This window comes from Drosophila bipectinata, chromosome 3L (assembly GCF_030179905.1).
Source record: "Drosophila bipectinata strain 14024-0381.07 chromosome 3L, DbipHiC1v2, whole genome shotgun sequence".
Lineage (NCBI taxonomy): Eukaryota > Metazoa > Arthropoda > Insecta > Diptera > Drosophilidae > Drosophila > Drosophila bipectinata.
Genome location: NC_091738.1, coordinates 9,920,935 through 9,935,396, shown reverse-complemented (window position 1 = coordinate 9,935,396; position 14,462 = coordinate 9,920,935). Strand labels below are relative to the sequence as shown.

Sequence of the window (14,462 nt, the reverse complement as noted above, 5' to 3'; positions counted from 1 at the left end):
AATCTGAACAAAAAAAAGCACAAAAACAAAAAAAAGGAAAAAGGAGGAAAAAAGGAAACTTCCATTTTCAAAGTAAAACAATCAAAATTTGCGCACCATTAAATTTTGTATTGTAGTACTCGTTCCACCAAAAAAACAAAAGAAAATTATTCTCTGTTTTTGCAATTTTCTCAATTTTTCTTCAAAAATATATACATAAATGTATATACTCGCATATATAGACACATACGGACATATATGCTTGTTTGTGCGAGTCCCGAAATTGACTTTCCGCTTAATATTCGAAGCTCTGATTCCCATGATTCGATTTTCCCTCTCAATCTGTGAATTTTCCACCATTTTCCTTTTGAGTGTCCTTTGTGTGTGTGTGTGTGTGTGTGGTCGACGTTGGAATCCTTGTAAATATTTGGTTGACACTTATCTATTTGCGAAGAGACAGAAAAATGTCAGTTTTGCACAAATTTTTCGCACAAATTGGTATTGATTTACGACTTTGTTTTTAAAAAAACGACTCAAGTCGCATCGGTTACCCCTTTAAATACCTGATTATAGTTTTATAAATTGAATAAATCTGCTTTAATAAATTAGCATTTATTTAACATTCATTATGGGCATTGTAAATATTATTTGCTTTTTGGTTTAACAAAAACATTGTATGCGAAATTGTGGCTTTCCCAGCAATAACAGCCACACCGAATTCATAAATTATTCCATCTAATTAGGATGATAAAATAATTGTAATTCAAAAAGGAATGTCCTTGGCAAACACACATGCGAATCATAAATTGTGACCTTTATATTTTATTTAAAGCTTTACGAACTTTGCCATTTGGAAGGATGGAAAAGTAATCCCATCTAGCCACTTGAGTTGAAAAGCAATCTGTCCAAAAACGTAGTTACCTGGCGATTTTAAGGACCTGGCCGGGGTGTCACATTCTGCAGCTGGGTCGGGCACAGGCTTCGAGCCCATTAAAACTAATTACTCATAATCATTTTGGCTACTGCTTGAGTGCCTTCAAGGCCCATCCCAGGACTCTCGGCGAGCGACAGTCACAGCTGCCACACATGCATTGAAATTAATTAAAATTAAAATGAAAATTAAAATGGAAGTGGATGTGAAATGGGAAGTGGATTTGTAGTGGTAGTGGCAATGGTAATGGAGAAGCCCCGCTAGGACTCTGCCACACACATGTGGCACACACAGACACTGTCGAAAACTCAAGTTCCGACCGACTCCCAGGAAAGCGACTCAACCGCAGATGATGGGGAAATTAGTGGCGGAAAAAAGAGCAAACGGAGATGAGTCAAAAGTACAAAGTCAAGTGCGCTGCGACCGATGAAAAATCTCTGCGAAATTAATTAAATTCTGTAATTTAAAGCCCACCCGCTGACACGGGATACACCCTCTTTACAGGAGAGGCGGAGGGCCGTCATGGGTTTAATGTTTGTGCGGGGCTTTTATCATGATTATGTTGTGTCAGTTGGCACCGCCCAGCCCTGTGGCTTGTGGCACCTGGGTTCGGTGACCTTTCGTCCTGACATTTGCTCTTCATCATGCAACAGCAATGCAAGTCAGGTCCATGTGCCTTTTGTACACAAAAGAAAAGGATGCAATAAATTATTAATTATTATATTTAATTTAAAATAAAAAAAAAAATTCAATAAAACTCAAGGCATAAACTTATCTTCAAAATATTACTTTAAAAAATGTATGTCAATTTTTTCTTCAAGTGCACATGTTTGCTTTGTGCATTGGTGTGTGTGTGTAGGTCCTGCAGGCAGCACTTGCCTTTTACCAGCAACATCGTCCAACAGATGGCGCCACCACTGTAGCGCTGTCAAGCGCATCGTAGCGCAAAATTATTCTAATTAGAGTGTCCCGCCTCCCCGTCCTACCTTGATATCTCTAACAGTGCCTTTGAAAAGTTATTCAGTTAGACAGCAACCGGTGGAGGAGCCTCTGTGTATTTTTAATTTGGCTGTTTTTTAGTTTTTCGTATTTTTTTTTTAGCCCTAAGTACTTTATTTTAACAGCAGTTACACTCTTTTCAAAGGGCTAATGTGTAAACGACTGCAAGGTTCATGAGAAATGTAGAAAGTATTCAAATAAATGGATGATTTAATTCTATACAGGGCTTTAATATTAAAATCCTATTACTCCTGTGATTGTAAAATTTGATTTGGAAATTAAATGGAGCTGCCATAATTCTAGAGTATCCCATAAGGATAACTAGGACATGTTTCCACCCCCAATATGCATCCAAATAATTTGTCATTTAGACAAGTTCTAAATGAAATATATTTTTCCTCTTCCCAGCAATGACAAAATGAAATTTTTAAATGTGATGGCAAGCAGAATTTATGTTGTAATCTCACGAAACGGAGACATACTATACATGCCCCAGGACTTATGTGCATGATTTATCTTAAGCCCCCTAACAATGGCGGCGAGAGCACTTCCTGTGCGTGATCCTTCTTCAAGCGTCCCCCGCAACCAGCCCCCAAAACAAGGGGCGTGGCTGGTGGCAGTGGCCCGTGTGTGTCAGTGTGGCAACATGTGCTTAATAGTTTAACGCTTCGTGTGCCACTTAGCTGGGCATGAATGCCTATATCCCGGCAAGGAGTCATCTGCCAGGAGTTGCCTGTTCACGCGACAACTGGATTCAGTCCAGGAGCATAATGTTCTGCCACTGCACAAGGTGGCAAGGATAAAAATCGTGGTGATGGCGGTGGTGATGTTGCAGTCTGCCGACGAGAGCTTGCCTCATCATCGTGCAGCACTCATTTTTCGTTGCTGGCGTTAGTGGATCCGTCTCGGTTACAAATCCGCGATGTTGTTTTCTGCATACCTGCCTTTCTGCCCCACTTCGTTTTAGACGCGACCCAAGCCAATTTCATCTGGTTCCGCACCGTCAACGGAAGGAAGGACGAACGGACAGACGGACTCTAGAGCAGGAGCTGCTATGCCAACGTAAAGCAGGTGTGCCAAGTCCTTTTTTCACATCCTGACATCGCGTGTGGCATGATGTATGACATTTCTGCGCCTCATAAACAGCTGTGCTCCCTCTTTGTTTATCAGGATCCTTCACTGTATTAAAAATATCCCTGCAATACAAAAGACTGATAAAGAGAAACATTTGCTAAACATATTTATATAACATTTTTTAATCTAATTTTATTATTTGCTTTAAGGTTTGTTGCCTGATTTCTTAGATCCTTTAAAGTACTTTAATATTTTTCCCCAGTATATACAATACTTGCAAAAAACTGTGTTCATACTGTATCTGTCATGAGCTTTTCCTGATTGCCCCACACCCTGTTGCTCTTTTGTTTTTGTGCAACGTCCAGACAGGTGGGTGGCACAGGTGGGATGGTTGGCTCTGTTTGGCTTGGGGTGGTGGGGACTCGTCCTTTATTTGTTTTTGTTTGCCTTAACGAAATTGGCACGACTGGCGGGTGATGCCGTCGTGTTGACTGTTTGGCTATTTGCTCGTTTACGTTAACGGTGAGCTGACTTATTTTCCTCGGCGGTACAATTCAAATATGCCGGGAGTTCCTTTACCGAACATGACCCCCCAACCCCAACCCCCTTGATTGCACCAGTCGAGTCAATTGACCTTTGGCATTTGCTGTACTCGTTTGAAAATTCCGTTTGTTTCCCCAACTCGGATAAAATTATTTATCTTGTCCCCTGTACACCAAAAAACTGGATTCTTTTTTCACAAAAAACCAATTGCCATAAAAAGTATTTTTTAATCCATGTCTGTGACGAAATAATTTGCTGAATATGAAACCAACTGCCATTAAACGGAGCTACATTAAATACATTTAAAGTGAGCCACTCGGCTGAAATGTTTTCTGCATATAAATATTTAAAGAAAAAACACTTCTCTGTCCTCCATTAGGCGAATTTGTTATACTCTTGGGTTAGTTTTTATATTTTAACTTTTATATTATGCATCCATACTGCTATTGCGTTATTAGTTATAATATTTATTCAACAAGCTTATTGATCTTTTATTTCAAATTTAAAACAACTTAATTCATAGCAAGTCTAGTGCAAACAATAATACTCTCCAAAAAATATATACACAAAAACATTGAGAGCCACTTGTTTTCTTTTGCAGAAATAAAACCCAACCAGTTTGCAGTTGTGCGTGTGATTTATTATTTCCATATTGGACAAGTTGATTAATCGGCTTTAATACTTTGTTTCCCAAAAAAGTATACATGTCCTGGCTAATTGAAGAAAGTTCAACTGTTGAAACTGTAATATTAAATTTTGTTGCATGGCACTGGCGCTGGCAATAAATATAAACAAAATTCAAAGTTTCGCATCCACTAATTGAATAAGTTAGCTTTCCGGAACGGAATCTGGGCGGTTATAGTTGGCTTCCTTTCAAATTCAGCCATTTGCACTGATTTCCCGCAAAGAGAGCTAACTAAACTTTTTGACTTCCATTTAATGCAAACATGCCCATCATCGTTTTGTGCCCCGGCTGGCTGAAATCCCATTAAAATCACATTTCGATTTAATTTGCATAAATTGAAGTGGAGGCAACCGCTGGAAAATGAAGCCGAACTTTAGTCAAAACATGAACTAAAATGCCATTCAAAATCGATTCGAAATCAATTAGAGAGTGATTTGCGAAATACAAGTATATTTAAGGCAAAATTCTAAGTCTCAGTCGAATAAATCAACTACTATAAAATAATGGTCTTTTGTCCGGTTTCGTCTCGATTCGGTTGAATGCCACCGCGTGGCGGTCCAAGGACACAGCCAAGGGTCCTGTCAGGGGATGGAGGATTATGACACTTTTTGCGGCTCGCTGCTCACTGCTCACTGCTCGCATATTCGGCTTTTGCTTTTATTGAGCGAAATGAAAAATTCAATTAAAATGCACACATGCTACAAGCCCCAAACTCGACAACCCGAACCTAAAATCCGTCCACATCCAGTTCCAGTTCCAGTAAAAAAAATTGAGAGCGGAACGAACGAGGCAGTCTGGCAACAGACCAAAAAAAATAACTCACAAGATTTATGGAGTCGAGGTGCCCGAATTTGAGATACCCGCTAGTCCTTGGGGAGTTGCAACACAAAAAGTGTTGCCTACTTAATGGGGTATTCTTGTTTATGGACTTCCCTAACATAAATATCGATTAATATCGGAAATATTTTACACGGATTATTATTTTTAATATACCTTTCTTCACATAATCTAAGGGGTACAAAAAAACGGTCTCCATGCCACCAAAAGGAAGCGAAAAACGTGAAAAATCAGCATAACAAAGTGGGAAAACTATGAAAATGCATTCGCCCGTCCCGGCATGGCGACCGCTTTCACTTTTCTTTCATTTTTTTTTTTTTTGCCTCGGCACGAGTTCTCCGTCATGCTCCACGAACCTGGCGACCGTCCAGCGAAATCCGACCAGACATCCTCATGTGTCCTGGGACAGGCAACACAATATAGTGTCTCCCCGGTGGGTAGAGTGCCAGTATGTAAATAGCTGAGTGCTGTAAACACATTTCATTTGCACAAAGAATTAGACCTAGAAGGATTTTTTCGGGGACGCTAGTGCCGGGAACTAACCAAATCAGCATTCATTGTTGCCAACCTTTTTTTTAAAGTTAGGATTTAAGGCATTGCTAGAATTTTGTTTATGAAAAATGGGAAATAAAGATCAGCTGGGTTTAAATATTATGGAATTTTACTTTCATTGTTTTATCGCATAACTCTGATTACCGAAATTATTTGTGTCATTCTAAATGCATGTGGTTTTATTGATATTTATTCAACATTTTTGATGTGGTGTTTGTCTTTTTTCACTTTTTTTTTACTTTTTTTCTGATTTGGGGCGCAACCATTTTGGTTTTTTCTGGAATTCGTGTATTTAACGCCTGCAAATAATGTCGAATTGCGCCAAAAATGTAAATACATCAGTGTATTGCCTGGCTAATGAAACAAATGCCCTCGCCCATGGCTTTATCCTTTATCCTTCAACCTTCTGCTCACCGCCACCCAGGTCCCCCCAACCTGCTAAACAAACTGCAAAGCTAAATTTACGGTTGCCGCTTTTGAATTGACAACCGGGGAGCCTGTACGCTTCCCCCCCAAAAAAAACCCGGATATGCCCCCGGCGGGGAATCAAATCGGGGTGTGGGGTGGGGTGATGGGGGTGGGGAATATAAAAATAAAATTGGATTTTAGCGTAGATTGTAGAAGGCCGTAAATATTTTTCAATTCACTGGCACGACGCATGAACCAGAGCGGTACGGTGGGGCGGGATGACATTGGGGTTTAGGTGGGGACTTACGAGAGGGGGCTTTCACTCACTTTCACGCACACACACATATGCAAAGGGGTGCCCATTGATTTCCCAAAGGGGGAGGTGGCTGGCTGGGATCTGCGGTTGGGAATCGCGTGCAAATGATTTGGCAGAATTAACTCCCCGACACCCAGCTGGCAACAAATTCGCTGCCAGAGGCGTCAAGCCCCAGGACATATCTTTGAAATGCACTCAAAAAAATTCCACAAAAATATAAAATATTATTATATAAAGTTCTTAAGAATAATACTTTGAATTTTTGCGTATAAATTATTTTATTTAGACCCAAATTATTATTTTGTTTTATTTATACTTTAATTATTTATTTTTATTTTTCGTCAGCGTAGGAGCAACATGTTTTGTGGCAGGAAAGAGATGCAAACTAAGCCTCATTTGAATGCCGAACGAAGCAGATTTTTTGTGCGTGCGGGCGACCAACCCTTTTTGATCCTTTCAGCAGCATGTAGTCCTTGCCCGAAGGCGTTAGATATAAGTTTGAGCCCTCTTAGGCTACCTCAACAAATCCTCGCAAAACTCATTTCGTCCTGCAAGCGCCAAATTGATTTCATTGCCTTGTTGGTTCTTTGTTTCCCAAGCCCCCTCGAATCCTTTTTGTCCTTTTGTATAAATGGGAAATTTTCTAGCTGCGGTTTCTGAATTTAACTTTAACATATATATTTATGGGTATTCCTTCCGCAATTTGATGAGAATTTTGATTGGAATTTGGAGACCAAAGTTAAGGATCCTTTAATCTTAAAAAAGATTGCTCACACTTAAAAATCGTATACGTTATGGGAAAACTGTCATTTAGAGATATTGAGAATCACCTTCGGTTACCGGCCACCGCCACGCCTAGCCACAATAGTAGCTGCATTTGCGAGGGAGCTCCGATGTCCAGGAAAGCGATATGGAGGAATTTCGTAAAGATACTGGACCGATACCATCAAGCGGCCTTCAGCCCGAAATACCTCCTGTACACAAACATTGGCATCTCGATCGCCCTGAGCGGAGTGGGCGATACGATTGCCCAGACCTATGAACGGATGATAGGGGAGATCCACGGCTGGAACAAGATCCGCACTCTTCGCATGGGCATATCCGGGCTAACTGTGGGCGTGGTGTGCCATTACTGGTACCAGTATCTGGACTACCTCTATCCGCAACGCACCTACCGCACTGTGATCATCAAGATCCTGCTGGACCAGTTCATCTGTTCGCCCCTTTACATCGCTGTCTTTTTCCTTACAATGGCCGTGCTGGAGGATACCACCTGGGAGGAGGTGCAGAAGGAGATCCGGGAAAAAGCCCTTGTCCTTTATATGGCCGAATGGACGGTCTGGCCACTGGCCCAGTTCATTAACTTTCTGTTGATAAAGCCCCAGTACCGTGTATTCTACGATAACAGCATCAGTTTGGGCTACGACGTCTACACCTCCCAGGTAAAGTATCGCAAGAAACCCCAAGCCAATCCCGATCAAAAGGAAAAGTGAGCAGTCGTGGGCTGTACGATCTCTTTTGGTTCATAAAATTTGTTGTCCATAGGTGATTCCCGGTCCACAAATACCTCATATTTTTTGAAAAAATATAAAATTTTGGAAAAATTTTAGACAAAAAATGCGTGCGGGGATTAAATGTCTTGTAATTTGGCTGAAATCGAAGTTTTGATACATTTATCAAACCTTATATCTTTTCTATTTCTTAACCGACTTTAAACCGGAACTGTTTTTTGATCAAATTTTCCAACCTTTTTGTATATGGAAACTTCAAAAAAATGCATTACATACTAATAAAAGCCCATCTAAAATTACGAAAAGTGTTTTCACCTTTTTTTCGCATACCAGTTGCCATTCAAATGTTTTTTTTCGATTTGGACCCGGGCCCTGTAATAAATCATTCCGGCTGCCCGAGAATCTCTTTAAGAGACACACACTTTTATTGGGTGTCGACGCGAGCTCAACCTGACACCATGTCCTAGGGACGTGGGATGATGGAAGGACGATGATGACCCCCGCCCGAGTCGAAAGGGGCCCGGTGACTTGTCAAATGCAGGGGACTGCGAAAGAGCAGATACCCATTCTTCCGGGCTGAATGGCATCGAGGAGGGCCAGAAAGACACTCGAGCCGTAAGCCCTCGACGAGGAATTGTGTCAAGCATACAAAAATAAATAAAAGCACAGGCCTGACACCAAAAAAAGAAGAAAAGTTAAAAAAATATATAAAGAAAGGGAAATCAAGTGACAAAATTGATGTCAAGATGAGCGAGTGTCGAGCGTAGAGCCAGGAGCTTCACATCCAGATCCGGTCCAGACTTCACGGCCAGTGGCAGTTGACGCGAGGACATCGGGCCCAGGACACCCTGGTCGCACACACACATGCCAACTAATCCAATTTAAATCTCTTAACATGATTTGCCGCTTTCTTTTCATTTTGTTGGATTTTATGCCATTATCCCTTTTGGTCTCCGTGTGTCCTTTCGGCTACCGAAAATGCCAAGCACAACTTGGAGTGCACCGAAGAAAAAGTTTCGACTTCATACTAAACTTGTATTAAACTAAACTATTTTATTTATAAAAATAAAAGGTAAACTAATATTTTTCTTATATTTAATTATATAGTTTGTTCTAATATATAAAAATCCTATTTTGAGTTAGTTTTTCTTACTAAAACCTATTTATTTAGCCCACTGGCAAGTTGACTTCCTGTCTTTACTGTTATCTCTACCAAGGAGGACGCGCCTGCAAGGACACTAAGGACTGCGGCCAAAGGGTTTATTTATTTGGTTTAGCGGCTGCCTCGGCTTGCTCAGTCGCTCTATCCTCATTTTGTGATTTAATTTAAAAGCCCACCCACTGCCATCACCCCCCTTAAAAAAAGTCCTTCCACGAGGAGTAGTCGGGCATGGGAGGGAGCTTTTCGGCACGTGGCCAGCTGACTCGGTTGGGGTCCTTGATGAGTTGTATGTGGTTTAAGTATCCCGAATGGGACTACGTGTTGATGACCAAGTTTGCAAGTCACTGAGACATCGCCGAACTAAATCCCACGATTAAGAGCGTGACGGCTAAAATAAAGTTGCTAAGATGAAGCTGGTAACTGGAAAGTAAATAATTATTTAACTAAATGGCAGTTAATAATAAAGGATCGTCTTGCGAGGGTTCTAATTTAAAAGCTAAGTGATTTAAGATTGCTTTAAATCTGCAATGTCCTTTCAGTTTCAATTCTGTTCCCTTCTTTTAAATTTTTCTACTTGATTACCAAGTGTTGAAAGTCACTTAGCCGCTAATAAAGACTTTTCAAACAAATGCTTCAATTGGAAAATCACAAGGATTTCCTGTCAGCAATTTGATTCACACCCATTAGCAGGATGTAGTATTGTGATCGATATCTGTTATATGTATATAGGACATTCTGACGTTCTGGTAGTGAAGTTCAGGTAGGGCAGCCCACGTTCAGTTAATTGGCACTCAGAGCCTTCAAACAGAAATGCCAATGATGTTTGTCTACGAAATTACCCCGACGGGAAGGACGAGTGTGTCGTTATGTTGTGCAATCCATGTGTGTATGTATGTATCAGAGGACACCACCCTCAGTCCGTAGACCATGGTCCGGAGTCTGTCTGACCCATCCGGCCGTAACCTATGCCCCAGTAATGCTTTTCTACGTGTGTATGTATGAGTGTGTGTATCCTGGCAGGACGGAAAATGAGTACAAGGGGTGGCCACATGCCCGGCAGTTATAATTCCATTTGCGATCATAAAAATGTATTACGTTGGTAAGCTGCTCATAACAGGCTTCTTAATTAACGAGCTATTCACGAGCAGGTCGAGCGCCAGACTCGCCCATTGTTTCGCCAAGTGTAGTGCATACAAACCAAAACCGAGACCGTTTCAAATACAAATGGCATAACTGCCGCACAAACACGTGGCATATGTTGCCCTAGGATGGGGAAGTCTCCTACTTACTTCCCCTCTAGGTTGCCAGGCGACCGAGAAGTTGCGTCAACTTAATTAGCCATAAATTAGCCAGGATTCACGCGTTTTTAACGACTTGTTTGTTCGACTTAGTGGAGGGAAAAGTGGGGAATGATGACTCTGCCCCATCATGATGGGACCATCACTAAGTCCATCTGTCAGCCAACTTGAACGAGTTAATTTATTTATCTTGCCACAGCAGCAGCAGCATCCTCCAGACCCCTAACCTAATGCCACTTGATTTATCTAGCAGAGTTGCTCAAAACTTTTGTCCTGCCACGCCCCCCATACTGTCGATGTCTTATTGCGGGCAGCATTGATAAATATGGGTGTAAACAAGCTGCTGTTCTGCTTCGGAGGAAAAAGATAAGCTGGGGTCTCAAAGTATTAACTGACTTCTGTAATGGAGTAAAAATGCAGTCATTATTGCAGAGAAATAGCAGTGCTTTAAAGGGGGTATTGGAAATGGACAGCACTTAGAATTCTTTGGAAATAAAAAGCCAAATTATTTGTAAAACAGGAAGGGAAAGCTTAATTCGGTCGGAGCTTAAGTTAATATACCCTTGCAGTGCAGTGCAAACATATACGAAAATAATGCAATGTCTGCAATATCACAGCAAATATCGTATATAGTAGGCCATCGGAGTTGGTCAAATTTTGAAAAAATTCCCAAGCTTCTATCGTCAAAAACACCATAGTTATGGTATTTACGATTAATTAGTTACTTATAGGACAAACAAAAGATTAAAAATAAAAATCACAACAAAAAAAACAAGAAAAAAAATAAAAAAAAAAAAATTACAAAAAAAAAATTAAAAAAAAAAAATTTAAAAAAAAATTACAACAACAAAAATTACAACAAAAACAATTACAACAACAAAAATTACAACAAAAACAATTACAACAACAAAAAGTTACAACAACAAAAATAACAACAACACGAAATTACAACAACACCAGAAAACATAATAAAACAACAAAAACAGCAAACAAAAAATAATAATTTTTCAGATTTTTCGGGCCTGCTTAAGTGCAACCTATGAGAATCGAGGAGGAGGGTGGTGTTTTTTAATAATTTAATAATTAATTATTTTTTTATATTTTTATTAAACATGTGTAGCAGGATTGCTACTTAGGGTATATATATATTAGCTATAAGTGTATTGTATAACTGTAAACTATTAGTGTAAGTCGGTGTCGTTGGCTGTTGTCGGTTCTGGCTCTCTCTCTCTCGTGCTCCCATCGCTCTCATTGCTCTCTCAGCGAGCAATGAGGGTTGATGCTGATCACGAGTTGAGAGCGGAGTCAGTCGAACACCAGCAGCGATCCGAAGCGGATCTAGTCAATAATAAATAAACTAGAATAAGGAAAGTGTTGGTGTTTTACTCCAGGGACATTGTTATATCCCTACAAAATCAGAAGTGGGCCGATCTCGTGCCAAATAAACAATTAATGACAATTAATTATAATCAAAATGGATGTTAGCAACGCATCAATTGCGCAATTAAAACGGTGGTTAAGTGCGTTACGGCTACCAACAACGGGAACGAAGAGCGAATTAATATTACGTTTGGATAAAATGTCAACGGAAACGCGTAATTATCTGGAAGCAATTAGGAATCAAGACGAAGACGGCGATGGAAACAACGATAAAGACGAATATGAAGAGGATCTGGAATTAGAAAGCCAAGAAAATGACAACGATAATGGCGACGAAGACAGAGGCAACAACAACGACAAAGCTGGAGTCCAAGAAAACGAAAAAGTCAGAGGCGAAGGAAACGACAAACACGAAGGTGGAACTAAAGGAAAAGATGGTGATAAAAATAAGAGTAAAGTTGGCGGCGATCAAAGCGGAAAGGACGTAGACAGAAGAAACAGCAAAAATGGAGGCGAGAGCAGCAGCAAAGACGGCGGCGAAAACAGCAGCAGCGATGGCGGCAGAAACAATGACCACGACGGCGGCGAAAACAACAACAGCGATGGCGGCAGAAACAACGATCACGACGGCGACGAAAACAACAACAGCGACGGCGGCGAGGGAGAAGACAAAGATGGAGATCATGCACGCAATGACAGGAATGAAACCGGCAGAAGCGGCGCAAAAGAAGGCGCCACTGAAGAAGTGAAAAGAGGCAACGTTGCAAAGTCGGAGTTTTTGGAATTTCACAACCCAAGCATCGACATTGCATTGGGCATGGCAACACAAGTTGTGAGTGATTTTTCGGGCAAAACTTGCGCACGAAAATGGATTACGCAAATGAAAAATATTGCAAGCATTTATGGAGTTAGTGGAAAATACATTAAAATGCTGATGATTAGTAAAATCAAAGGAAAGGCAAACGTGTGGCTACATGCGAACCCTGACCGCATCATGCTACAGCTGGAGGAGTTAACCGGTGAGCTAATTTCAATGTTTTCGGACAAAGTTTCGAGGTTAGAAGCAAGGCGTCAATTCGAGAACCGGAAATGGAGTTCCGGTGAAAGTTTTGGAAGTTACGTGGACGATAAAGTGATGCTTGGCCAGAGAATCGACATAGATACAGAGGAGATGATAAGTCGTATCATTGAAGGAATCCCTAATCAAGGGCTTCAAAATCAGGCACATATTCAGTGCTTTGAAAATATTGCACACATCAAACGTGCATTTGCGGAGGTGAAGTTGCCTAAATATAATGGTGACAAAAAGGATGCAACAGAGAACAAGAACGAGAAGGACAGCAAGGACACGCGTTGCTATAATTGCAATGCTAAAGGACATTGGGCGAAGGAGTGCAGGAAGCCAAGACGAGAGAAAGGATCGTGCTATGCGTGTGGCGAGATGGGACATTTTGTGGCGAAGTGCCTAAAGAACAAAGTTAAGAGCGAGGTCAAGAACATTTATGTAAGGTATTTTGAAATTTACTTTAAGAATAACACTAACACCAGACTAATTACACAATGCCTCATAGATACAGGGAGCCCAATTTCGTTTATCAAAATATCTAAAGTACCAGAAAATATTTGTAAAATGCCAGTTTTAAGTTCATATCATGGAATAAATGAAAGTTATTTGAAAACTTATGGCAGAATATTATGTTATATAAAGAAAAAATTTAATAAAGTACATTTTCATTTAGTTGTTGTGGCAAACAAATCTATGAGTCATGATGTAGTTCTGGGAAGAGATTTTATGGAAGCATGTGATTTGAATCTGAACCTTGACACCTTGAAGATGGTTACGGTAGAAAATTTAGAAAATGTTAAAGACAGTTATGATGTTAGTGATGAAGAGCAAATAGTTAGTGATGTTAATGTTAAACAAAAGATTAGAAATGCAGTTAGGTTACAAGAAGCAACGAAATTCGACATAAATGAAGTGGAAAAAGAATTGATGAATATTAATATTGAAGATGAATCGGTAGAATACAAAATTGGTGAACAAGTTGAGTATAAGGTTAGACAGCAATTTATTAAAATTATAGAAAATTTTTATGTCAATAAACAAAGACCAAGGGAACCAGAGGTTAAGTGTGAAATAAAGCTGAGGTTGGAGGACTCGAAACCTTTTAGTAGTTCTCCGAGACGGTTAGCGTATACAGAGAGAGAAAAGTTACAGAGCATATTAGACGAGTATTTAAAAGAGGGAATTATTAGGCCGAGCGAATCAGAATATGCATCTCCAATAGTGTTAGTCAAAAAAAAAACAGGTGATTTGCGATTATGTGTGGATTACAGAAAGCTTAACAAGACAATGATTAAAGATAATTATCCACTACCTTTAATTGATGATTTATTGGACACATTAGTAAATAAGACAATATTTTCGAAATTAGACCTTAAACATGGATACTTTCATGTATTTGTTGAGAAAGAATCAATTAAATATACTTCATTTATGACGCCGTTAGGACAGTTCGAATTTATGCGGATGCCAATGGGCCTAAAAAAACGCACCGGCGGTGTTTCAAAGATTTATCAATAAGATTTTTGCAGACATGATAAGAGAAGGAAAAGTGGTTATATACATGGACGATATTATGATCGCAAGTAAAGAAATTGAAGAGCATTTGAGTGTACTAAAAGAAGTTTTCGAAAGATTAGCAAGGAACAAATTAGAACTAAGAATGGATAAATGTGAGTTTTTACAAGCGAGTGTTCAGTACTTAGGGTTTTTGGTGTCGAGCA

The 14,462-nt window shown here is 40.0% G+C and overlaps 2 protein-coding genes across 2 annotated transcripts in view; both read left to right on the top strand.

Moving 5' to 3' along the window:
• The window catches only part of LOC108122367 (uncharacterized), an 89,345-nt gene that overhangs the window by 57,280 nt on the left and 17,603 nt on the right, over positions 1 to 14,462 (top strand). The window lies entirely within an intron of this gene.
• Positions 7,110 to 8,052, top strand: LOC108122374 (mpv17-like protein 2). The gene has a single exon (XM_017236941.3). The coding sequence runs from the start codon at positions 7,119 to 7,121 to the stop codon at positions 7,815 to 7,817; it is 699 nt and encodes a 232-aa protein (XP_017092430.2). The 5' UTR covers positions 7,110 to 7,118; the 3' UTR covers positions 7,818 to 8,052.